Genomic DNA, 27778 nt, shown 5'->3' with positions numbered 1-27778 from the left:
GCCCATTCTACTCAATCTCTCCTCATAGGACAACCCTCTCATCCCAGGAATCAATCCAGTGAACCCATCTTGCACTGCCTGTAAGACAAGTATATCCTTCCATAGATAAAGAGACCAAAAGTGTACACAGTACTCCAGGTGAGGTCTCACCAAAGCCCGATACAATTCTCGGAAGAATTCCTTACTCTTGAACTCCAACCCCTTGCAATAAAGGCCAAAATGCTATTTGCCTTCATGATTGTTTGCTGTACCTGCATGTTAACTTTCTTTGTTTCTTGTACGAGGACACCTCTGAACGCTAAAATGTAACAGTTTCTCACCATTTAAAAAATATTCTGTTTTTCTTTGCTTCGGACAAAAGTGAATAACCTCACATTTCCCCACATTATACTCTATCTGCCATATTTTTGCCCACTCACTGAAGCTGTCTATATCCCTTTGCAGACTCTTTGTGTCATCCTCATTGCTTACTTTCCCACCTAGCTTTGTATCGTCAGCAAACTTGGATACACAGCACTCGGTGCCTTCATCTAAGTCATTAATATAGATTGTAAATAGCTGAGGCCCAAGCACTGATCCTTGTGGCACTCCACTGTTATAGCCTGCCAACCTGAAAATGACTCGTTTATCCCGACTCTCTGTTTTCTGTTCGTGAACCAATTCTCAATCCTCAATATTAGCCCAACCCAATGAGCCCTTCTCTTGTGTAACAAACTATTGTGTGGCAATTTATTGACTGCCTTTTGAAAATCGAAATAAGCAACATCCGCTAGTTTCCCTTTATCGACCCTGCTCGTGACATCCTCAAAAAACTCCGATAGAGATTCGCATAGGCGAGTGACTTCCGCCCCTTCTATTATTTTTTTATTCATTCATGGGATGTGGGCATCGCTAGCGAGGCCGGCATTTATTGCCCAGCCCTAATTGCCCTTGAGAAGGTGGTGGTGAGCCGCCTTCTTCAACCGCTGCAGTCTGTGTGGTGAAGGTTCTCCCACAGTGCTGATCGGAAGGGAGGTTCTATTCTATTGGTTCATAACAAGCGGGCGTGGGGCTGTGTGTGGGACCAGGCCCTGATTGGCGGGTGGGGTTATCAATCACTTGTTTTGAACCAATGGATGGGGCGGACTCTATGAGCGGCATAAATTTCTGCAGCGAGGGAAAGTGCAGATTAGATTCTCCTTCACACCGTCAACATTGGTCTCATTTTCTATCCTGCCATCATTAGATCTCCCGGTGAATGACGGAGTGATTGAGAAAAGTCCACAGCTGGAAGTAAACAGGGATTGTCGACTGAGGAACAACAGCAGGTGAATCAGCACAGGATTGTGAGAGCAGCAACTGGAGAGAACCCTTCCGATTCAAAGAGCTTCCATAGATCGACTGGGGAGAAAGGGAAGAGAAAGTCCCATTTGCTCAGATAAACACTGGTCCTGTAGACAGTCCACAAAGGTTACAAGGTAAGGAGGGAAATGGTGAGAATGAGACTGGGAGAGTCTGATCACCGAGTACAATTATCCAGCATGAGGCCGTGCAATGAAATGTGAAGTGAGATCAGTTTCTGTCTCAAAACACACAGTCACAAATGAATCTTGCGTGTGTTTTAGAGAAAAGGGGTTTGATCGAAGAGGTGACTCCAGTCTGAGGCAGAGCCCATCAGGTTTACAGTGTCTCCCCGCCCCCAGCACCAACTTGGAAAGAACCCACCTTTCTTGCCTCCATAATATCGATATTATACTGTGTATTAATGTAATGCCAGACAGTGTTACTGAATTCAAATATATTTCATATCCATCAAAATCAACCATCTTACAATTCTGAACTAGATACTGTGTTTTGCTTAATATTATTTCTCATTGGTAAATTTATTTCCGGACTTCACACTTGCAGTTGAATTAAATTATTATCATTTAAATATAAACTGGTGATAAAATGATACGCAAATCTTATTTAATGGATTGTAAAAATTCTTCCAATTGATTATTTTGTGTGTTGTCAGAATAATGTTCTGGGTGATCACCTGATCCAGTCTCGGCCGAGGGTTCTTTTTAATAAACTGAGAGCGATGTTTGTCCCGATACAATCCAGATTCATTTCCTTGCTCTTTGATTCGATAGAAGTGTTCAAAATCATGGCGATTTAGATTAAGTAGATAAAGTGAAACAGTACCCATTGGCGGAAGGGTCACGTACCAGATGACACACATTTAAGGTGATTGGCGAAAGAACCAAATGCAGTGAGTTTAATGGTCTGGAATGCGCTGCCTGACGGGATGGTGGAAGCAGTTTCAAAAGCGAATTGGATAAATTGTGCAAGGGAAAATATTTGCAGGTCTACGTGGAAAGAGCGGGTGAATGGGATTAACATGAATGCTCTGACAAAGAGCCGGCACAGGCTCGATGGCCTGAACGGCCTCCTTCATAGAATCATAGAATCATAGAAGTTTACAACATGGAAACAGGCCCTTCGGCCCGACATGTCCATGTCGCCCAGTTTATACCACTAAGCTAGTCCCAATTGCCTGCACTTGGCCCATATCCCTCTATACCCATCTTGCCCATGTAACTGTCCAAATGCTTTTTAAAAGAAAAAATTGTACCCGCTCTACTACTGCCTCTGGCAGCTCGTTTCAGACACTCACCACCCTTTGAGTGAAAAAATTGCCCCTCTGGACCCTTTTGTATCTCTCCCCTCTCACCTTAAATCTTTGCCCCCTCGTTATAGACTCCCCTACCTTTGGGAAAAGATTTTGACTATCTACCTTATCTATGCCCCTCATTATTTTATAGACTTCTATAAGATCACCCCTAAACCTCCTACTCTCCAGGGAAAAAAGTCTCAGTCTATCCAACCTCTCCCTATAAGTCAAACCATCAAGTCCCGGTAGCATCCTAGTAAATCTTTTCTGCACTCTTTCTAGTTTAATAATATCCTTTCTATAATAGGGTGACCAGAACTGTACACAGTATTCCAAGTGTGGCCTTACTAATGTCTTGTACAACTTCAACAAGACATCCCAACTCCTGTATTCAATGTTCTGACCAATGAAACCAAGCATGCTGAATGCCTTCTTCACCACCCTATCCACCTGTGACTCCACTTTCAAGGAGCTATGAACCTGTACTCCTGGATCTCTTTGTTCTATAACTCTCCCCAACGCCCTACCATTAACAGAGTAGGTCCTGGCCCGATTCGATCTACCAAAATGCATCACCTCACATTTATCTAAATTGAACTCCATCTGCCATTCATCGGCCCACTGGCCCAATTTATCAAGATCCCGTTGCAATCCTAGATAACCTTCGTCACTGTCCACAATGCCACCAATCTTGGTGTCATCTGCAAACTTACTAACCATGCCTCCTAAATTCTCATCCAAATCATTAATATAAATAACAAATAACAGCGGACCCAGCACCGATCCCTGAGGCACACCGCTGGTCACAGGCCTCCAGTTTGAAAAACAACCCTCTACAACCACCCTCTGTCTTCTGTCGTCAATCCAATTTTCTATCCAATTGGCTACCTCACCTTGGATCCCGTGAGATTTAACCTTATGTAACAACCTACCATGCGGTACCTTGTCTAAAGTCCATGTAGACCACGTTCCTCCTTACTTTAATCTGAGATATTTATCTATTTACTCTTTTCAGTGAATTTTGTGCTCATCCAGGTGCGGGAATATTTGTGCTTGGGATTTCCATTCTGGACATTGAATATCAACATCAAGCATTCCCAAGCCAGGTATAAAGTTTCTTTACCCTGCCCAGACAACTTGGACCTGAAATCCTGGGAGTCCCACTCCACCGTAGGAAATGCAGCTACCGCTGTAGACCCCATCCAAAATCACAGAGAAAGGGTCATTTAAATAATCTGGGTGCGTGGTACACACTTATACAGGCACAACAGGGCCACCTGCCCCGATAGCTGGCAGGAAAATTGGAGTGCCGCCATGCTGTTTTAATTGTGATAACGATTCATATATTTCATTGTATCCCAAGTAATTAATATTAAACCAATTATGTAACTTGGATAGAATCATAGAATCGATGCTGTAATCATTCCGTTATTCTATCCAATTCCTTTTTCAAGTTACTATTGAATCTGCTTCCACCACCCGTTCATAGTGCATTCCAGATCATAATATCTGGCCACATCAAAATGAAAATCTCTCCATCACCCCCCGCCTGCTTCTTTTGTCAATTGTCTTAAATCTGTCTCCCCTGGTTATCGACACATGTTAATCTTAAAAGCCTTTTTTCTAACCATCCGTTTATCGATTTATAATTATATTTAATCCAACTTAACAGGTATAAATAGAGGACCGTGTTTTCAAAACATCAGTGAGTGACAGGCCCTTTAGATTAATGTACAATCTGGCGTGTCATGTAACTTTCATATTACAAAGTGATCATGATAAGTAATACAGTTGTTAAGAAATGGCGGGTTTATAAAATGTTCTATGAAAAACAAGCATAATTGCAGCGACACAAACTTCAAAACACTTTTTTCCATTTGGCAGCTGTAAGTTGTCAGCGAGCTCAAGGAACGGAAACGAGATCTGTTGCATTGCCCGCCTCTGCTGATAAAGGTTTGTAACCTGGAGGCTGGGGGGTAAAGTAGATCTGTTGCATCGCCCCCCCCCCCCCCCTCTGCTGTCAGCGGTTTGTAACATGGAGACTGGGGGGTAAAGTAGATCTGTTGCATCTCACGCCTCTGCTGACTGAGGCTTGTAACCTGGAGACTGGGGTTAATGTAGATCTGTTGCATCGCCCGCCTCTGCTGACTGCGGTTTGTAACCTGGAGAATGGGGGGTAAAGTAAATCTGTTGCATCGCCCCCCTCTGCTGACTGTGGTTTGTAACCTGGAGACTGGGGGGTAAAGTAGATCTGTTGCATCACCCCCCTCTGCTGAATGGGTCAATATGAGGAAGAGGTTTGTGATCCTTTGTCCCGAGACACCACTTGCTGTGTCTGATCCAACCTGTGTTATGGACACGTGTCTTCTGGGAATTTAACTTGTTCAGTCCCAGTCTGTGTCGGATTTTACAAGTTGTTGATGGTTTAAGGTCGGGTTGCATCATCCTGCCACTTATACCCAACACAAAATACACACACATACTCACTCGCTCACTGACATACAGAGGCATCCTCTCTCTCACACACTCACTGAAATACAGAGGCATCCTCTCTCTCACACACTCACTGATATGCAGAGGCATCCTCTCTCTCACACACTCACTGCGAGTCACTCACTGATATACAGAGGCATCCTCTCTCTCTCACACACTCACTCATTCACTGATATACAGAGGCACCCTCGCTCACACTCAATCATTCACTGATATACAGAAGCATCCTCTCTCTCACACACTCACTGATATACAGAGGCATCTTCTCTCACACACTCACTGATATACAGAGGCATCCTCTCTCTCACACACTCACTGATATACAGAGGCATCCTCTCTCTCACACACTCACTGATATACAGAGGCATCCTCTCTCTCACACACTCACTGATATACAGAGGCATCCTCTCTCTCACACACTCACTGATATACAGAGGCATCCTCTCTCTCACACACACTCACTCATTCACTGATATACAGAGGCATCCTCTCTCTCACACACTCACTGATATACAGAGGCATCCTCTCTCTCACACACTCACTGATATGCAGAGGCATCCTCTCTCTCACACACTCACTCCGAGTCACTCACTGATATACAGAGGCATCCTCTCTCTCTCACACACTCACTCATTCACTGATATACAGAGGCACCCTCGCTCACACTCACTCATTCACTGATATACAGAGGCATCCTCTCTCTCACACACTCACTGATATACAGAGGCATCTTCTCTCACACACTCACTGATATACAGAGGCATCCTCTCTCTCACACACTCACTGATATACAGAGGCATCCTCTCTCTCACACACTCACTGATATACAGAGGCATCCTCTCTCTCACACACTCACTGATATACAGAGGCATCCTCTCTCTCACACACTCACTGATATACAGAGGCATCCTCTCTCTCACACACTCACTGATATACAGAGGCATCCTCTGTCTCACACACACTCACTCATTCACTGATATACAGAGGCATCCTCTCTCTCACACACTCACTGATATACAGAGGCATCCTCTTTCTCTCACTCTCACTCACTGATACACACACACATCCTTTCACACTGTGTCTCTCACACGGTACCCTGCCATTGTGTGGTGACCCAGTGCCTTCCACAAAGGGTTTGATACTGTATCATTACCCGTGTGTTTCACAACACAACCAATGACATTATATAGGAACAGGAGGAGCCTATTCAGCCCCTCGAGCCTTTTACACAGGAACAGTAGGAGGCCGTTCAGCCCCTCGAGCCTGTTACACCGGAACAGGGGGAGGCCGTTCAGCTCCCCGAGGTTGTTACACAGGAACAGGAGGAGGCCATTCATCCCCTCGACCCTGTCCCCCATTTTATTAGATCGTAGCCGAACTGTACCTCAACTTCCTATCACCTCGATCCAGCTAATAAAAGGGTAGATTTGATTCCCTGTTACTTTGTACTGAAAACAGAATCGGACCCTATTGGGAAACTGGAAACCAGGGACACACAGACCAACTAAGTGAGTGAGGAAAACTGTGGGAGATGCTGTTTAATGAGGTCATCCACTTTCGATCAGAAAAAGACAAATCGGAATATTTTCTGAATGGGAAGAGTGTGGGAACTGTGGATGAGCAGAGAAATTTAGGGGTCCAAGTACACAAATCTCTAAAAGCTAGTGGGCAGGTACAGAAAGTAATCAAAAAGGCAAATGTAATGTTGGCCTTTATCTCATGGGCTGGAATATAAAGGGGAGGACGTTATGTTGCAGCTGTACAGAGCTCTGTTCAGAGCCCGTCCAGAGCTCGGTCAATGAGATGGGTTTTAAGGAGCGTCTTAAAGGAGGAGAGAGAGAGAGGTGGAGAGGTTTCGGGAGCGAATTCCAGAGCTTTGGGCCCCAGCAGCTGAAGGCACTTCCGCCAATGGTGGAGCGATGGAAATCGGGGGATAGGCAGGAGGCCAGAATTGAAGGAGCGCAGAGATCTCGGAGGGTTGTAGGGCTGGAGGAGGTTACAGAAATGGGGAGAGGGGCGAGGGTCGGAGAGGGATTTGAAAATCAGGATGAGAATTTTAAAATGGAGGCGTTCCCGGATCGTGAGCCAATGCAGGTCAGTGAGCACAGTGGGTGATGGGTGAACGGGACTTGGTGCGAGTTCTGTCATGGGCAGCAGAGTTTTGGATGTTTATGGAGGATGGAAGATGGGAGGCCGGGCAGGAGAGTATTGGAATAGTGGAGTCTGGAGGTGATAAAGGGATGGATGAGTCAGATTAACCACCTGATTCACACTTCCGCCCAGAGGTGAATGGTGGTGGATTGAGATGATGGCGGTGGATGGGGACCGGTTGATCTTCTCCAGGGGGAGGATGGCGGTGGATTGAGATGATGGCGGTGGATGGGGACCGGTTGATCTTCTCCAGGGGGAGGATCGAGGTGGATTGAGATGATGGCGGTGGATAGGGACCGTTTGATCTTGTCCAGGGGGAGGATCGCGGTGGATTGAGATGATGGCGGTGGATGGGGACCGGTTGATCCTCTCGAGGGGGATGATGGCGGTGGATGGGGACCGGTTGATCTTCTCCAGGGGGAGGATGGCCTTGGAGTGAGATGATGGCGGTGGATGGGGACAGGTTGATCTTCTCCAGGGGGAGGATGGCGGTGGATTGAGATAATGGCGGTGGATGGGGACCGGTTGATCTTCTCCAGGGGGAGGATGGCGGTGGATTGAGATGATGGTGGTGGATGGGGACCGGTTGATCCTCTCGAGGGGGATGATGGCGGTGGATGGGGACCGGTTGATCTTCTCCAGGGGGAGGATGGCGGTGGATTGAGATAATGGCGGTGGATGGGGACCGGTTGATCTTCTCCAGGGGGAGGATGGCGGTGGATTGAGATAATGGCGGTGGATGGGGACCGGTTGATCTTCTCCAGGGGGAGGATGGCGGTGGATTGAGATGATGGTGGTGGATGGGGACCGGTTGATCCTCTCCAGTCCCCTGGACTCTCCAATCAGTCAGTTCGCGACCCCACCCGATTGCTGACATCACACAAGCGCGCTGCATCCGGGCCCGCGCTGAGTCGGTGAAACGGCCGAAAGGGTTTAAAAATCTGGAGACACGTGACCCTTTCTGCGGTCGATCAAGTGAAAGAGGGCGGTGCATGTGGGTTCGGCGTTCATTTGTCCCGAGCACGCAGTGCGCAGATCCCGCCCCGGATGGGCCCAGGGGGAGGAGTCGGTTAGGGAGGAAATGGGGACGGACTTGTCAATCGGGATTGATCCAAAAGGGACCAAATCTATGGGGGGAGTTGGAGAATGAGAGAGAGCCCCTTACTTTAATCAGTGATGGGTGGGGGGAGGGGGGAGAGGGAGAATGAGAGAGAGCCCCTTACTTTAATCAGTGATGGGTGGGGGGAGGGGGGAGAGGGAGAATGAGAGAGAGCCCCTTACTTTAATCAGTGATGGGTGGGGGGAGGGGGAGAATGACAGGGAGCCCCTTCCTTTAATCAGTGATGGGTGGCGGAGGGGAGAGAGGGAGAATGAGAGAGAGCCCCTTACTTTATTCAGTGATGAGCGGGGGGAGGGGGGAGAGTGAGAATGAGAGAGTGCCCCTTACTTTAATCAGTGATGGGTGGGGGGAGGGGGAGAGGGAGAATGACAGTGAGCCCCTTACTGTAATCAGTGATGGGCGGGGGGAGGGGGAGAGGGAGAATGAGAGAGAGCCCCTTACTTTATTCGGTGATGGGTGGGGGGAGGGGGAGAATGACAGTGAGCTCCTTACTTTAATCTGTGATGGGCAGGAGGAGGGGGAGAGGGGGAATGACAGGGAGCACCTTACTTTAATCAGTGATGGGTGGGGGAGGGGGAGAGGGAGAATGGCAGAGAGGCACGGAATTTAATCAGTAATGGGCGGGGGAGGGGAGAATGAGACAGAGCCCCTTACTTTAATCAGTGATAGGAGAGGGAGGGGGGAGAGGGAGAATGACAGAGAGCTCCTTACTTTAATCAGTGATAGGAAGGGGGAGGGGGAGGGAGGTGGAGGGGGAGGGAGGGGGAGGGGGAGGGAGGGGGAGGGGGGGAGGGGGGGAGGGGGGAGGGGGGGAGGGAGGGGGAGGGGGGGGAGGGGGGGGGAGGGGGGAGAGGGAGGGGGGAGGGGGAGGGTGGGAGGGGGAGGGGGAGGGGGGCAGGGGGTGGGGTAGGGGGGAGGGGGGAGGGGAGGGGGGAGGGGGGAGAGGGGGGGAGGGGGAGGGGGGAGGGGGGAGGGCGAGGGGAGAGGGAGGAGGAGCGGGGGAGGGCGAGGGGAGGGGAGGGGGAGGAGGGGGAGGGGGAGGGGGGAGGGGGAGGGGGGAGGGGGAGGGGGGAGGGGGAGGGGAGGGGGAGGTGGAGGGGGGAGGGGGGAGGTGGAGGGGGGAGGGGGAGGGGATCGGGGGAGAGTGTGAATGACAGTGAGCCCCTTACTTTAATCAGTGATGGGTGGGGGGAGGGGGAGAATGACAGAGAGCCCCTTACTTTAATCAGTGATGGGTGGCGTGAGGGGGAGAGTCAGAATGACAGAGAGCCCCATACTTTAATCAGTGATGGGTGGGGGGTGGGGGAGAGGGAGAATGAAAGAGAGCCCCGTACTTTAATCAGTGATCGGAGGGGTGAGGGGGAGAATGACAGAGAGCCCCTTTCTTTAATCAGTGAAGGGTGGAGGATGGGGGGAGGGATAATGAAGGATTTCCCCTTTATTTTAGCAGTGATGTGTGGGGGGAGAGGGAGAATGACAGAGAACCCCTTACTTTAATCAGTGATGGGCGGGGGGTGCGGGAGAGGGAGAATGACAGATTGCCCTTTAATTAATCAGTGATTTGTTGGGGTGGGTGAAAGGCAGAATGACCGACAGCCCCTTACCGAAATCAGTGATGGGTGGAGGGAGGGGGCGAGGGAGAATGACAGAGAGCCCCTTACTTTAATCAGTGATGGGCGGGGGGAGGGGGAGACGGAAATGACAGAGAGCCTCTTACTTTAATCAGTAATGGGCAGGCGGGGGGAGAGGGAGACTGACAGGAAGCCCCTTCCTAAAATCAATGATGGGTGGAGGAGGGGGAACGGGAGAATGACCGAGAGCCCCTTACTTTAATCAGTGATGGGTGGAGGAGGGGAGAGGGCGAAAGACAAAGAGCCCCTTTCTTTATTCAGTAATGGGCGGGGGGAGGGGGGCGAGGGAGAATGACAGTGAGCTCCTTTCGTTAATCAGTGATGGGTGGGGTGGGGTGGGAGAGGGAGAAGGTCAGGGAGGCCCTTACGATAATCAGTGATGGGCGGGGTTCGAGGGAGAATGACAGAAAGCACCTTACTTTAATCAGTGATGTTTCGGGTAGGGGTTGGAGGGAGAATGACAGAGAGCAACTTATGTTAATCATTGATGGGCGGGTGAGGTAGAATGAGAGAGAGCCCCATACTTGAAACAGTGATGGGTGGAGGAGGGGGAGAGGGAGAATGATCGAGAACCCCTTACATTAAACAGTGATGAGTGGAGGAGGGGAGAGGGAGAATGTTATAGAACCCCTTACTTTAATAAGTGATGGGTGGGGGGCGGGGGAGAGCGAGAATGACAGAGAGCCCCTTACTTTAATCAGTGATGGGCGGGGAGAGGGGGAGAGGGAGAATGAGAGAGAGCCCCTTACTTCAATCAGTGATGGGGCGGGGGAGGGGGAGAGGGAGGATGACAGGTTACCCCTTAAATTAATCAATGATGCGTGGGGGGAGGGGGAGTGGGTGGATGAAAGAGAGCCCCTTACTTTAATCAGTGATGGCCAGGGAGAAGGGGAGAGGTAAAATGACAGAGAGCCCCTTGCTTTAATCAGTGATGGGCGGGGGGAGGGTGAGAGGGAGAATGACAGAGAGCCGCTTACTTTAATCAGTGATGGATGGAGGAGGGGGAGAGGGAGAATGACAGAGAGCCGCTTACTTTAAACAGTGATGTTTCGGGGAGGGGTTCGAGGGAGAATGAGAGAGAGCCCCTTATTTTATCATTGATGGGCGGGGGGAGGGGGAGAGGGAGAATGAAAGAGAGCACCTTATATTAATCAGTGATGGGTGGGGGAGGGGGTGAGGGAGGATGACAGAGAGCCCCTTACTTTAATCAGTGATGGGCGGGGGATGGGGGTGAGGGAGAATGACAGACACCCCCTTATTCAAACAGTGATGGCCGGTGGGTGGGGGGAGAGGGAAAATGACACAGAGCCTCTTAATTCAATCAGTGATGGGCGGGGGGAGGGGTGAGACTTAGAATGACAGAGAGCCCTTAACTTTAATCAGTGATGGGCGGGGGAAGGGGGAGAGGTAATATGACAGAGAGCCTCTTACTTTGATCAGTGAGAGTCAGGGGGAGGGGGAGAGAGGCAGAATGAGAGGGAGCCCCTTACTGTAATCAATGATGGGCGGGGGGAGCGGGAGGGTGAGAATGAGAGAGAGCCCCTTATTTAATCAATGATGGGAGGGGGGAGAGGGTGAATGAGAGAGAGCCCCTTACTTTAATCAATGATGGGCGGGGTTGGGGCAGAGGGAGAATGAGAGAGATCCCCTTACTTTAATCAATGATGGGCTGGGGGAGCGGGAGAGGGAGAATGGGAGATAGCCCCTTACTTTAATCAATGATGGGCGGGGGGAGCGGGAGAGGGAGAATGAGAGAGAGCCCCTTACTTTAATCAGAGGGGGGAGGGGGAGAGGGAGAATGAGAGAGAGCCCCTTCATTTAAACAATGATGGGCGGGGGGAACGGGAGAGGGAGAATGACAGATTGCCCTTTAATTCAATCAGTGATTTGTTGGGGTGGGTGAAAGTCAGAATGACCGACAGCCCCTTACAGAAATCAGTGATGGGTGGAGGGAGGGGGAGAGGGAGAATGATAGAAAGCCCCTTTCCGAAATCAGTGATGGGTGGAGGGAGGGGGAGAGTGAGAATGACAGAGAGCACCTTTCTTTATTCAATGATGGGCGGGGTGAGCGGGAGAGGTGAAATGACAGAGAGCCCCTTACTTTAATCAGTGATGGGCGGGTTGAGGGGGGCGAGGGAGAATGACAGAGAGCTCCTTTCGTTAATCAGTGATGGGTGGGTTGGGGGGAGAGGGAGAATGATAGAGAGCCCCTTACTTTAATCAGTGATGGGTGAGGTTGAGGTGGGAGAGGGAGAAGGACAGGGAGCCCCTTACGATAAACAGTGATGGGCGGGGTTGGAGGGAGAATGAAAGAAAGCACCTTACTTTAATCAGTGATGTTTCGGGGAGGGGTTAGAGGGAGAATGACAGAGAGCAACTTATATAATTCATTGATGGGCGGGTGAGGGGGGAGAGGGAGAATGACAGAGAGCCCCTTACTTTAATCAGTGATGGGTGGGGGAAGCTGGAGAATGACAGAGAGCCCCTTAATTTAATCAGTGATGGGCGGGGGGAGGGGGAATGACAGAGAGCCCCTTAATTTAATCAGTGATGGGCGGGGGGAGGGGAGAGAGATAGAATGACTGAGAGCCCCTTACTTTAATCAATGATGGGTGGAGGAGGGGCAGAGGGAGAATGGCAGAGAGCCCCTTACTTTTAATCAGTGATGGGCGGGGGAGCGGGAGAGGTGAAATGACAGAGAGACTCTGACTTTAATCAGTGATGGGCGGGGGAAGGCGGAGAATGGGAGAATGACAGAGAGCCTCTTACTTTGATCAGTGATGGGCGGGGGGAGGCTGAGAGAGGGAGAATGAGAGAGAGCCCCTTACTTTAATCAGTGATGTTTCGGGGAGGGGTTCGAGGGAGAATGAGAGAAAGCCCCTTACTTTAATCATTGATGAGCGGGGGGAGAGGGAGAATGAGAGAGAGCCCCTTTCTTGAATCAGTGATGGCGGGGGACGGGTAGAAGGAGAATGACCAAGAGCCACTTACTTTAAACAGTGATGTTTCGGGGAGGGGTTCGAGGGAGAATGAGAGAGAGCCCCTTACTTTAATCAGTGATGGTCGGGGGGTGGGTGTGAGGGAGAATGACAGAGACCCCCTTATTCAAACAATGATGGTCGGGTGGTGGGGGGAGAGGGAAAATGACATAGAGCCTCTTACTTCAATCAGAGATGGGCGGGGGGGAGGGGTGAGAATTAGAATGACAGAGAGCCCTTAACTTTATTCAGTGATGGGCGGGGGAAGGGGGAGAGGTGGTATGACAGAGAGCCTCTTACTTTGATCACTGTTAGTCAGGGGGAGGGTGAGAGAGGCAGAACGAGAGGGAGCCCCTTACTTTAATCAATGATGGGCGGGGGGAGCGGGAGAGGGAGAATGAGAGAGAGCCCCTTACTTTAATCAGTGATGGTCGGGGGGAGGGGGAGAGGGAGAATGAGAGAGAGCACCTTATATTAATCAGTGTTGGGTGGTGGAGGGGGTGAGGGAGGATGACAGAGAGCCCCTTACTTTAATCAGTGATGGGCGGGGGGTGAGTGTGAGGGAGAATGACAGACACCCCCTTATTCAAACAGTGATGGTCGGTGGGTGGGGGTAGAGGGAAAATGACATAGAGCCTCTTACTTCAATCAGTGATGGGTGGGGGAGGGGTGAGACTTAGAATGACAGAGAGCCCTTAAATTTATTCAGTGATGGGCGGGGGAAGGGGGAGAGGTAATATGACAGAGAGCCTCATACTTTGATCAGTGATAGTCAGGGGTAGGGGGAGAGAGGCAGAATGAGAGGGAGCCCTTTACTTTAATCAATGATGGGCGGGGGGAGCGGGAGAGGGAGAATGAGAGAGAGCCCCTTACTTTAATCAATGATGGGAGGGGGAGGGGAAGAGGGAGAATGAGAGAGAGCCCCTTACTTTAATCAATGATGGGCGGGGGGAGCGGGAGAGGGAGAATGAGAGAGAGCCCCTTACTTTAATCAATGATGGGAGGGGGAGGGGAAGAGGGAGAATGAGAGAGAGCCCCTTACTTTAATCAATGATGGGCGGGGGAGGCGGAGAGGGAGAATGACAGAGAGCCCCTTCCCAAAATCAGTGATGGGTGGAGGGAGGGGGAGAGTGAGAATGACAGAGATCCCCTTACTTTAATCAGTGATGAGTGGAGGAGGGGAGAGGGCGAAATACAAAGAGCCCCTTTCTTTATTCAGTGATGGGCGGGGGGAGCGGCAGAGGTGAAATGACAGAGAGCCCGTTACTTTATTCAGTGATGGGCAGGTTGAGGTGGGCGAGGGGGAAGGACAGGGAGCCCCTTACGATAAACAGTGATGGGCGGGGTTAGAGGGAGAATGACAGAAAGCACCTTACTTTAATCAGTGATGTTTCGGGGAGGGGTTAGAGGGAGAATGACAGAGAGCAACTTATATAATTCATTGATGGACGGGTGAGGGGGGAGAGGGAGAATGACAGAGAGCCCCTTACTTTAATCATTGATGGGTGGGAGAGGGAGAAGAGGGAGAATGACAGAGAGCCCCTTAATTTAATCGGTGATGAGCGGGGGGAGGGGTTGAGGCAGGATGACAGAGAGCCCCTTACTTTCGTCAGTGATGGGCGGGGGAGGGGGAGAGGGAAAATGACATAAAGCCCCTTACTTCAATCAGTGATGGGCGGGGGGAGGGGTTGATGGAGGATGACAGATAGCCCCTTGCTATAATCAGTGATGGGCGGGGGGAGGTGGAGAGAGATAATGACAGAGAGCTCCTTACTTTAATCAGTGATGGGCGGGGGGAGGGGGAGAGGGAAAATGACAGAGAGCCCGTTATATAATCAGTGATGGGCGGGGGGAGGGGGAGAGGGACGATGACAGATAGTCCCATAATTTAATCAGTGATGGGCGGGGTGGGGGGAGACAGATAGAATGACAGAGAGCCCCTTACTTTAATCAGTGATGGTCGGGGGAGCGGGAGAGGTGAAATGACAGAGAGACTCTTACTTTAATCAGTGATGGGCGGGGGGAGGCGGAGAGAGGGAGAATGACAGAGAGCCTCTTACTTTAATCAGTGATGGGCGGGGGGAGGGGGAGAGGGAGAATGACAGAGAGCCACTTACTTTAATCAGTGATGGATGGGAGGAGGTGGGTAGAGGGAGAATGACAGAGAGCCCCTTAATTTAATCAGTGATGGGCGGGGGAAGGGGGGAGTGATAGAATGACAGGGAGGCCCTTATATTAATCAGTGATGGGCGGGGGAAGACGGGAGAGAGAGAAAGACAGAGAGCCCCTTACTTTAATCAGTGATGGGCGGGGGAAGGGGGGAGGGATAGAATGACAGGGAGGCCCTTACTTTAATCAGTGATGGGCGTGGGAAGGGGGGATAGAGAGAATGACAGAGAGCCCCTTACTTTAATCTGTACAATTTGTTTCCGTGTTTTAATGTGAATTACTGACTGCTCAGAATTCTCACATCACTGAGCTGCTTCGATTGACTTCAATAAAATTAACTTCCAGCGAATATCCTGCAATTTTCTGCGTCTGGCCCAGGGACTTCAAAGCTTGGGTTGCTCTACTTGTCGCAGATTTAATCGAGGAGTTTTGATCGGGTGGATCGGGGGAAACCGTTTCCACTGGCAGGAGGGTCGGTAACCAGAGGACGCAGATTGATGAGAATTGGAAAAATCCAGCGGGGGAGGGGAGAGATGAGTCGAATAATCTTCACGCAGCGAATTGTTCTGATCTGGAACCCAATGCCTGAAAGGGCGGTGGAAGCAGATTCGTGTTTAAAATCTACCCCAATGTCTCTGTGTATAACGGATGGTCTGTCTGTCCAGTCGCTCGCGGTGAACTTTCAAAAAGGAATTGGATCAATACTTGTAAAGGAGAAAGGAGAAAGGTTGCAGGACCATTGGGAAAGTGCAGGGGAGTGTGATTAAATGGATACCTCTTTCAAAGAACCAACACAGACACCAGGGGCCGAATGGTCTCCTTCTGTTTTGTTTGATTCAAATCAATGGGGGGATTTTTAATCGAAGCACTTACATCATTTGAGCACTTAATACGAAACTTAACTCACATCAAACCCACGTGAATTAGCTGGTAGGAAGAGTAAAGGCAACGCGAGGTTTCGGGTTATGCCCCACACGAACTTTATATGTCAGTAACATTTAGCGGAAGAGGTGACAGCGATATTGGTGTGCGCTGACACTTCCTGGAGCGCTCCACCCAAATTGTGTCGAGCAGAGAGCAAGGCGGGGAGATCAGCCGAATCCCCGAGTATCAGAGTCCTGACTGGGGACAGGGAGAGCAAGGCGGGGAGATCAGGCGAATCCCCGAGTACCAGAGTCTTCACTGGGGACAGAGAGAGCAAGGCGGGGAGATCAGCCGAATCCCCGAGTAGCAGAGTCCTGATCGGGGACAGGGAGAGCAAGGCGGGGAGATCAGCCGAATCCACGAGTACCAGGGTCCTGACTGGGGACAGGAAGAGCAAGGCGGGGAGATCAGCTGAATCCCAGAGTATCAGAGTCTTCACTGGGGACAGGAAGAGCAAGGCGGGGAGATCAACCGAATCCACGAGTACCAGAGTCTTCACTGGGGACAGGGAGAGCAAGGCGGGGAGATCAGCCTAATCCCTAGGTATCAAGTCCTGACTGGCGACAGGGCCCGTGCGGACCAGATCACATGTGGCTTCAGTCTTTTCAAAGGACGAATTGGGTGAGTGACTGAGAATGTCTGAGAGTGGGGGATGATATAGAAGGAAACACATTTCTACATTAAGTGCAGATCTCGTCACACACACGGTTCTGGGTGGAAACCAGATGGTGATCAGAATTAACGATAAAACCTAATGCAGAGAATTAATCAACACCAAATGCGGGTGACCCCATTATTCTCAGGTGGATGTTCGGGTCGAATTGAAACCCAGAGCTACTTTAATCAGAACTAATGGGATTGAATAAACCTCTGCTAAAAAAATCTAACTGAAGGGGGTACTGAGTGAGTCTCAAAATGTCTGCCCCTGAGTGACACAAAGTAACAGCAAAATGCTGAATCTTGCAGAGACAGAGCTGAACGGTTTCCGTTTGTGGGAACTCACTTCCTCCAACTTTTAATCTATAAGAGCAAGAGGTTTTTGCACTTTGCATGTCGTCTGCCCTTGCTGTGTCTGATTGAACGTTTGATATGGACACGTGTCTTCTGGCAATTTAACTTGTTAAATACCGGTCTGTGTACGATCTTAGAAGTGGTTGATAGTTAAAGGTTATATTTCATCATCCTGCCGCTTCTCCCCCAACAGAAAATACACACAGTCAGTCACTCACTTATATACAGAGGCATCCTCTGTCTCCCTCTCTCACACACACACTCACTCAGAGTCATTCAGATATGCAGAGCTATTTTCTCTCTCTCTCTCTCTGCCTCTGACATACACAAACACTCAGTCAGTCCCTCACTGATACACAATGTGTCTCCCTCCGTCACGTAGACACACACCTGCTCAGAGTCACTCAGATATACAGACACATCCTCTCTCTCTCTCTCTCTCTCTCTTTCTCTCTCTGTCTCTCTCTCTCTCACACACACACCCACTCAGTTGTTCACTGATGCACTATGTATCTGGCCCCCTCACATAAACACACATTCAGAGTCTCACAGTTAGACAGAGGCATCCATTGTCTCTCTCGCATACTCGCACAATCCTCAGTTGCCCACTGATAAAATCTGTTTCACTCTCCCTCTCTCTCATGTACACACAAACATTGAGATTCACTCACTGATATAGACACACATTCACTTCCCCTATCTCTCGCTATCAAACACACAAAGAATCACTGACTGATATACGCACGCCTCCTCTCTATCTCATATGGTACATTGCCATCTTTTGTGGTCGGTAGCCTCGAGTGCCTGCCCAGCCCCTTGTGTAAGGAACGGTAAATTGCCATCCTGTGGTGACACGGTGCCCTCCCAGCTCCCTTGTGCCATATACGGTACACTGCCATCCTGTGGTGACAAAGTGCCCTCCCCACCCCGTTGCATCAGACACGGTACAATGTCATCGTTTGGTGACACCGTGCCCCCCCCCCCACGTAAAGTGTGAGTCCTTCGATCATATCCATTGTGATTGGACAGTGGCCCCGATAAATCTTTCAACTCCAATTCCCCATTCAACTACTGATATTTTTGGAGATGGTGATTTGATTTATCCTAAAACCAAGAGTGGGCCATATTTGTTCACACATTCTACTTCAAATCATTCAGTTACTGATCCTGATTTTATCTAATCAGAGATATTTTATTACAGGCATGAGAATGAGTTGTAATCTATCGTCCAGTTGTGTGCATCAATGACTATTTATAGCAAAATAGAAACAAGTTAATTGCTGAGAGCTTCTATTTTCTCTTGTTCTCTTAAATATGGTCAAATTTCCCACCACATTCCCACACTGAGGTGTTGTTATTACAGTTAATATCTATTTGATGGTTAAATATTCTAATTAAAATGTCTCACTTGTAGTTACAAACGTTCCAATCCCCACATGCCAGAACTTTTGAATTTGCAGCGAACTGGAGACACATCCAGCCTCTGAGTCAGGAACTGTCAATTCAAGACGGTCAGAAACCCGGTCCACAGTTGTTAATAGGACTTATACTCATCGGAGTGTCCACACGAAACAGTAACACTCACAGCAAGGGAAATCTCTTCTTTTTGTGATAAATCAGTCCCATGTTATGTTGTGTTTTGTAAATATTCAGTGAAGTGAACTCACTACAATAGTCACACTTCCCAGTCACGGTGTTGTGGCAGTACAGATGCCTTCTGTGGGTAGAACCATATCCCTGAGGATATTGCCCCATCAACTCTCCCTGTTTGTCGATGATGCCACTAAAATACACTTGGAAGCTGGGGGTCTCGCCCCTGGATGGAGTTCAGCCAGAAAATATAAAGGAATGGTCACTGATTCAAAAATACCAAACGTGATTCTAAAAACAGGGGCGGGGCGTGGAGAAGGAATTGTCTCTAACTGGGGCAGGAGAATGAAACGATCACATATTGGGGTCGGGGTGGTAAAGAGACATGGAATGTGAGAACAGAGTTAATCAAACATTGTGTTTATTCAATCAAATATTTGTAGTTTTTTAATTGTTTAAGTTTAAATTACTTTTGTTCCAATTAAACATTGGAGGAAAAATGTAGATTACATTCCAGTTCACATCGTCAATATTGGACTCATTTTCTGCCCTGTCATAATAGATCGCCCGGTGAATGACGGAGTGATTGAGAAAAGTCCACAGCTGGAAGTAAACAGGGATTGTAGACTGAGGAACAAAAGCAGGTGAATCAGCACAGGATTGTGAGAGCAGCAACCAGAGAGAACACTTCCGATTCAAAGAGCTTCCATAGATCGACTGGGGAGAAAGGTAAGAGAAAGTCCCATTGACTCAGATAAACACTGCTCCTGTAAATATGAATTGGTGATAAAATGATGTTTAAATCTCATTTTTAAAATAAAGATTTGTAAAATTTCTTCTATTTGATTATTTTGTGGGTTGTGTCAGAATAAAGACCATCCTAAAACCCATTTCTTTTACCAGAATTTTGACCATTTTCTGTCTGATTCGGCTTCTGTGAAACGCCTTGGGATCTTTTTTTCAATGTTAAAGGCTCTGTGGCAATGCAAGTTGTTGCTGTTGTGTGTTTATTATATGAGTGTCATTGTGAGGGAAACAGCGGTAACTCAATTTTACAAAGTCCCAAACGTGGTTATAAATTAATGCCGGAGAATAACTTCAACTACAGTTTGGAGAAATTACTGATCCGTAACTTATTCACTTTTACATTTCCACAGTGGGGAAAGGAAAGGACACTAACTGATAGTTCGATTGGACGCACGTTCGTGAGACACACGCACCACAGCGAGACACACACGTGATTGGATAACAGCAGTCAAATCTACCACTTGAATATTTATGGTGTTTATTGAGATTGTAAATTCCCTGACGACATTCTGTAAATAAATACTGTGCAAAACCTGAATGTTTAAAGTTAGACATTCACAAGTTATACATTAGTGTTAATATTAGAATAGTGGGAAATCACCTCACCTCCGACAGTGCTCATTAGTGTTAATATTAGGATAGTGGTAAATCTCCTCACCATCTACAGGGCTCATTAGTTTTAATATTAGAACAGTGGTAAATCTCCTCACCTCCTACAGTGTTCATTACTGTTAATATTAGAACAGTGGTAAATCTCCTCACCTCATACAGGGCTCATTAGTGTTAATATTAGAACAGTGGTAAATCTCCTCACCTCCTACAGTGCTCATTAGTGTTAATATTCGAACAGTGGTAAATCTGCTCACCACCAACACTGCTCATTAGTTTTAATTTTGTGACAGTGGGAAATCTCCTCTCCTCCTACTGTGCTCATTAGCGTTAATATTGCAACAGTGGTAAATCTCCTCACATCCAAGAGTGTTCATCAGTGTTAATATTAGAACAGTGGTAAATCTCCTCACCTCCTACAGTTCTCATTAGTGTTAATATTAGAACAGTAGTAAATCTCCTCACCTCCTACAGTGCTCATTACTGTTAATAATAGAAAAGTAGTAAATCTCCTCACCTCCTACAGTGCTCATTACTGTTAATATTAGAACAGTGGTAAATCTCCTCACCTCCTGCAGTGCTCATTAGTGTTAATATTAGAACAGTGGTAAATCTCCTCACCTCCTACAGTGCTCATTAGTGTTAATATTAGAACAGTGGTAAATCTCCTCACCTCCTACAGTGCCGATTCATGTTAATATTAGAACAGTGGGAAATTCTCCTCACCTCCTACAGTTCTCATTAGTGTTAATAGTAGAACAGTGGTAAATCTCCTCACCTCCTTCAGTGCTCAGTAATAATTTTGCTGACACCGTGAGGAATGTGGTAATTACATTCTAATAGAGGCATCAACCAGGACACTTCTCCATGAACACACGGACACTGTCACTGCCGATAGAGACCAGACGAATCACACCCAGCTATATATTGTATATGTGCTTGGTATCATAAAGATACCTGAAATTAAAATCAAAATTCAACAAATCCAAAATATTTCATGTAAATCTGTGAGTAAAAATAATCCAATTGCCCCAGACTGTCTAAAACCGAGTGAAGGGTCATTGAATTCATCAATTCATCCAGATTTCCTTCCAGAATATTCACTACCTCAGGAATAAAGTTATTGCTGGCATGTACTGTGAGTTAATCTTACCAATCGGCCCTCCCATTGCAGAATCTCTGCCGACAGGAGCCCGTCTGGAACTGGGTTGTGGAGATTAGTGGGACTCACTGGATTTCACTGGGCAGCTGTCTGTGTCACTTCTGATGTGGAGTGTTGATCATAACACTTGGCAAATGCTCGAGCCCAGAGCTAACAGCTGTTGTACTGATGGGGGAGGAAGGACTTGATATCATGTTTAACAAGGCAACGTTCTCCTGCACATTTTAATATTTCTGTCTAACCCTCCTATTAATATTATATTTATTACAGAGCAACAGAATCTGGGAACGTCTGTCACCACAATTGCTGATGGTTCAAACAGGGGAGAAGATCCAACATCTTCAACAAGAATGAGAATGGAAACAGGTAGGTTCAGAAAATTCTTTGAAATATTATTTCTGTCCTGACAAAGGGTTCAGATTACGAGCAGGAATCTGCAGCTCACACAGGAAGAGGTAACAGCACAGACACGGAGTAGCTAGAGGGAAGTGAGTGACCATCTAGAAGGACGTTGCAGGAACAGCTGGACGGATCTCCTGAGTACTGGAACTGTCCAATAGATACCTGGTGTTACATACGAACATGCGAACATATGAATTAAGAGCAGGAGAAGGCCATTCGGCCCATCGACACTGCTCTGCCATTTGATAAGATCATTGCTGATCTGATTGTGACCTCAAACCGACTTTCCCGTCTACCTGCTCTAAACTTTGACTCGCTTGTTAATCAGAAAACTGTCGAACTCAGCCTTAAAAATATTCGCCAACCCTGCCTCCACCGCTCTCTGGATAAAAATAATTTAATAGTACAAAGTCAGCATGGCTTTATGAAGGGGAAGTCATGTCTGACAAATTTGCTTGAGTTCTTTGAGGACATAACGTACAGGGTGGATAAAGGGCAACCAGTGGACGTAGTGTATTTAGACTTCCAGAAGGCATTCGACAAGATGCCACATAAAAGATTATTGCTCAAGATAAAGAATCACTGGATTGGGGGTAATATTCTGGCATGGGTAGAGGATTGGTTATCTAACAGGAAGCAGAGAGTTGGGATAAATGGTTCATTCTCGGACTGGCAACCAGTAGCCAGTAGTGTTCCACAGGGGTTGGTGCTGGGTCCCCAACTCTTTACAATCTATATTAATGATTTGGCGGAGGGGACCGAGTGTAACATATCAAAGTTTGCAGATGATACAAAGATGGGAGGGAAAGTAGAGAGTGAGGAGGACATAAAAACCTACAAGGGGATATAGACAGGCTGGGTGAGTGGGCGGAGATTTGGCAGATGCAATACAATATTGGAAAATGTGAGATTATGCACTTTGGCAGTAAAAATCAGAGAGCAAGTTATTATCTTAATGGCGAGAAACTGGAAAGTACTGCAGTACAAAGGGATCTGGGGGTCCTAGTGCAAGAAAATCAAAAAGTTAGTATGCAGGTGCAGCAGGTGATCAAGAAGGCCAACGGAATGTTGACTTTTATTGCTAGGGGGATAGAATATAAAAACAGGGAGGTATTGCTGCAGTGAAATAAGGTATTGGTGAGACTGCACCTGGAATACTGCATATAGTTTTACTGTCCATACTTAAGGAAAGACATAGTTGCTCTCGAGGCAGTACATAGAAGGTTCACTAGGTTAATCCCGGGGATGAGTAGGTGGACATATGAGGAGAGGTTGAGTAGATTGGGCCTCTGCTCATTGGAGTTCAGAAGAATGAGAGGCGATCTTATTGAAACATATAAGATTGTGAAGGGGCTTGATCGAGTGGATGCGGTTATGATGTTCCCAAGGATGGGTGAAACTAGAACTAGGGGGCATAACCTTAGAATAAGGGGCTGCTCTTTCAAAATTGAGATGAGGGGAAACTTCTTCACTCAGAGGGTGGTAGGTCTGTGGAATTTGCTGCCCAAGGAAGCTGTGGAAGCTACATCATTAAATAAATTTAAAACAGAAATAGACAGTTTCCTAGAAGTAAAGGGAATTTGGGGTTACAGGGATCGGGCAGGAAATTGGACATGAATTTAAATTTGAGATTAGGATCAGATCAGCCATGATCTTATTGAATGGCGGAGGAGGCTCGAGGGGCCGATTGGCCTACTCCTGCTCCTATTTCTTATGTTCTTATGTTCTTATGAAGCGAGTTCCACGGACTCACGACCCTCTGAGAGAAAAAAATTGTCATCATCTCCGTCTTAAATGGGCGATTCCTTATTTTAAACTGTGGTCCCTAGTTCTCGTCTCTCCCACAAGGTCAAACATCCCCTCAACTTCTCCCCCTTCTGGTCCCCTCAGGATCCGCTATGTTTCAAAAAGATCACCTCTCATTCTTCTAAACTCCACTGTATACAGGCCCAACTTGTCCAACTTTTACTCACAACATAATACCCTCATCCCAGGAATCAGTTGAGTGAACCTTCTCTGAACCGCCTCCAAAGCAATTATGTCCTTTCTTCAATAAGGCGACCAAAACTGCACACAGTACTCCAGTTGTGGTCTCACCAATGCCCTGTACAACTGGAGCAAAACATCTCTACTTTTATATCCCATTCCCCTTGCAATAAATGACGATATTCCATTTGCCTTCCGAACCAATTGCTGTACCTGCCTACTAACTTTTTGTGATTCATGTACTGGAACATCCAGATCCCTCTGTACCTCAGACTTCTGCAATCTCTCTCCATGTACATAACATACTGCTTTTCTATTCCTCTTGCCAAAGTGGACAAGTTCACATTTTCCCACATTATACTCCATCTGCCAAATTTTTGCCCACTCACTTAACCTATCTGTATCCCTTTGCAGACTCCTTATGTCCTCTTCACAACTTACTTTCCTACCTATTGTTTGTGACATCAACAAATTTAGCAACCATACATTCGGTCGCTTCATCCAAGTCATTGATATAGATTTTAAATAGTTAAGGCCCATGCACTGATCCCTGTGGCACTCCACTCGTTGCATCTCGCCAACCTGAAAATGACCCATTTATGCCTCCTCTCTGTTTCCTTTTAGCTGACCAATGCTTTATCCATGCTAATATGTTACCCCCCACACCATGAGCTCTTATTTTGTGTTGTAGCATTTAATGTGGCACCTTGTCAAAAGCCATCTGGAAATCCAAGTACACCACGTCCACAGGATCCCCGTCATCTATGTTGCTTGTTACTTCCTCAAAGAACTCTAATAAATTCGTCAAACTCGATTTCCCTTTCACAAAACCGTGTTAACGTTGCCTGATTGCATTGAAATTTTCTACGTGCCCTGCTTGAACCTCCTTAATAATAGGGGTTAGCGACTATAAGGTGGATAGAGACAGTGACTCAGAGGATGGTCTTCATGAGTAACAATGTGAGACTAGGGAGCAGGGGGACACCCGGAGAGGGGCGGCGGTGAGAGGCAGGTGGGACACAGGAATAGGAGAGCGATAGTGGTGGGAGACTCTATAGTCAGGGGAATGGAGAGACTCTTCTGCAGTCCTGAGCAGGTCCCGAATGGTAAGTTACCTTCCTGGTGTCAAAGTGAAGAACAACCTCGAACGTATGGGGCCATCTCTGGGAACGAAAGGAGAGCAGTGAGTAGTCGTGGTCGGGACCAATAAAACTGATAGATACACATTTATAGAGGGAATATTAAGGCAGTAGATTAAAAAAACAACGCCTCCAGGTGGTGATCTCCGGATAGTTTTGCACTGGGCCGCTGATTGAGTGAAATATGAGGCAGGTCAATTTGTGACTGCAGGGCTGGAGCAGGAAGGAAGGGTTCATGGTCTCGGGGAGTAGAGTGAGTTCAGGGAGAAGGGAAGGAACGGTGACGGTCTGAACCGACCAACAATGGTTTTACAGACTGGGTGAATGGAGCAGGAGGGAAGGGTTCACGGTCTTGGGGACTAGAGTGAGTTCAGGGAGAAGGGAAGTGACCGTCACGGTCTGAACCGAGGAACAATGGTTTTACAGACTGGGTGAATGGTGCATTGGGAGGGTTTCAGCTGATATGACTGGAGGGTGGGAAATATCCGGATCTGAGACAAGAGAGTGGAATTAATAGAACTGTTGTAACAGAACAGACGATTTATGAAATAGTGAAAAGTTATTAGTAGTTAAAAAGGAAGGAGATTTTGAAATATTGAGAGAGAAAGTCACTTGGTATTTAAAAAAACAAGAAACGAGAATGGGTCAATATTTCAAAATTCGGAGTTTGGATTGTTTATTATGTCTGTGAATCGAAAAATCATTCCAAACACATTCGGAAAATCAGAAACATGACAGATGTGATCTGGTATCTGTAAGACAGGGCCTAAGTTTACACAGGGCTCAGAGCGAAATGCTCCTGGTTATAACATTTTGTCGGGAGAGAAAAATACCTCGGGTCGCCAGTATTAATAAAGGTTCAATGACAGAGCTGGAACAATAACAAATTGCATTTATGTCGCAAATTCAATGTGGTAAAACGACGCAGTGTGTGTAACAGGAGCGATTATCAAACAAAATTTGTCACTGAGTCAAATAAGGAGATATGAGGACGGGAGACCAAAAGCTTGGTCAAAGAGGTAGGTTTTAAGGAGAGTCTAAAAGGAGAACAGAGGGATGGAGAGGAGGAGAGGTGTAGAAAATAAGGCTGTTCCAGGGAGCTGTGATAAGATAGAATCCATATGTACACAGTTAAGTAATAGGAAGGGAAATAGCACAATTCTCGGTGGGTTTTGCAGGCCAGCAATCAGTGGAGGTGAGATAGAGGGGGAAGTGGGGGAAACTAGTTGAGGATGAAGGTTTGGGGAGATAAAAATTATTTCCTTCAATTTCTAAAAATGATGGAGGCAGTGAAAATGTTGGTGCACTGGAGGAGGATGTGGGACCATAGTTAGAGAAGGATTTGGATATGAGAAACATCGCCGAGGTGGATAAATCACTGGGCCCAGAGATAACACACCCGAGGCTGTTAAAGGAAGTTAGAGAGGAGAGAGGAGGGACTCTGACCATAATTTCTCAATCCTCGTTTGTTATTAAAAATATCCAAGTGGACTGAAGGAGCCCAAGTAATGTCTCTGTTAAAATAGGGAGAGAGGGTCAACGGGTAAGTGGAGACCAATTAGTCTCCGTCAGTAGTGGGCAAACTCCTCGAATCTGTAATTCTAGGTCGAATTAGTGAATATTTAGAGATACAGGGGATGATGAGGGGAGGATGGAACTTATTCGCTGCAGACAAGCCGTATTTGACAAATTTAATACAGCTTTGTTGAGAGGTGACCATACAGGTCGATGGGATGTAGCACAGTTGGTGTATATGGGTTTTCAGAAGGTATTCCATAATGTGACTCACAGGAGGCTTCATCCGTTTGGTGTAAGAGGAAATGTAGCCGCCCGGATAGAAAGTCGATAATGTGTTTAGTTTTCTCCATTTTTGTTCACAGATCCGAACACTGCAATCACTGAGTTCCTGACAAAGTGCGACCATTACCAACTGTTCCAGTTGACGAAATTCTACCGGGACAGACTAGAACAGGCGATTGAAGAAGGGGTGGACGGAGTCAGCTCGTTGTTAACGTACGAGAGGCATTTCAGTGGACAGGAACATCGGGTAAGTGGGAGGGACACAGAATAAGTTTGGATTATTTAAATATCACAGAACTAAAATGATATCAGATCTTTGAATTATAGAATGTGAGTGAACAGAAACAGGGCAAATAGGAAAGAAATGGATCAAACTGAAAATACAGTGAATCTGAAACAATGATAGGAAAAGGTGAAAATCCCCAGCGGATCGATCAGTATCTGTATAAAGGGCAGGGGAACGGTTCGGGAATAACTCTTCTGTTGTCTGAAAACAAAATGGAAACAGTTTTTGTGGGACTGGGAAAAGGAGGGACCAATATATTAATTATTATTCTTTACAGAAAGTCGTTGATCTTGTGGAGAAGGGAAACAGGGCGGACAGTTCCAAACTTCTCCTAAATCTGGTGATGGAGAAAGGCTCTCGGGCCCGAAGGGTGATGTGGGAATCCTTTGTGAAAATGCACCATGCGGTACCAAAGTTGGACAAAATACTTAAAGAGATGCAGGAAATTGGTACGGTAAAATCATACACTGAATTCAATTTCAGATTGAAACACTACAGAATTTACTATAATATTACACAGATCAGATTTCATGAAAGCTCATTGATTTAAACAGGTCCTGATCCATTTGATTATATGAACATCGGACGAGGTTTATATGAAATACCCAATCACCTGAAAGGTAAGTGGTGAAATAGGGATTTCAAACTGTTTATTTCACTTCTGAGAATAAGAATGTTTGACTGTTGTCATTTATTAGAGATTGTCACAATCTGGGAATCAGAAATTCAAGGGCTGGGAAACAGAAATTAAGCTCGTTCAGATTTGTCATTAATACTCAACTATTCTGAATAGATTCAAATTACAGATCATAAGATTTCTGAATTATCCATAAATATGTGGAGGTTGCATTATTTCACTTTATCCAGCTGCTGATCGTTGTCACT

The 27778-nt window shown here is 47.1% G+C and overlaps 1 protein-coding gene across 3 annotated transcripts in view; it reads left to right on the top strand.

Annotated features, from left to right (window-relative positions):
* The window catches only part of LOC137314018 (NACHT, LRR and PYD domains-containing protein 12-like), a 46833-nt gene that overhangs the window by 7876 nt on the left and 11179 nt on the right, over positions 1–27778 (top strand). Inside the window, exons 2-8 of one of the 3 annotated variants that reach the window (XM_067979710.1) lie at positions 1226–1457; positions 19265–19431; positions 19860–19983; positions 21551–21646; positions 26688–26854; positions 27171–27342; positions 27448–27513. In XM_067979710.1, coding sequence (XP_067835811.1) covers positions 21631–21646; positions 26688–26854; positions 27171–27342; positions 27448–27513 — 421 coding nt within the window. In that variant the 5' untranslated portion in view covers positions 1226–1457; positions 19265–19431; positions 19860–19983; positions 21551–21630. Of the gene's footprint in view, positions 1–1225; positions 1458–16040; positions 16723–19264; positions 19432–19859; positions 19984–21550; positions 21647–26687; positions 26855–27170; positions 27343–27447; positions 27514–27778 lie in introns of those variants that run through there. The other 2 variants (XM_067979708.1, XM_067979709.1) reach the window with 2 other exon arrangements.

This window comes from Heptranchias perlo, unplaced genomic scaffold (genome assembly GCF_035084215.1).
Source record: "Heptranchias perlo isolate sHepPer1 unplaced genomic scaffold, sHepPer1.hap1 HAP1_SCAFFOLD_50, whole genome shotgun sequence".
NCBI lineage: Eukaryota > Metazoa > Chordata > Chondrichthyes > Hexanchiformes > Hexanchidae > Heptranchias > Heptranchias perlo.
This window is presented reverse-complemented; position numbering and strand designations above follow the sequence as displayed.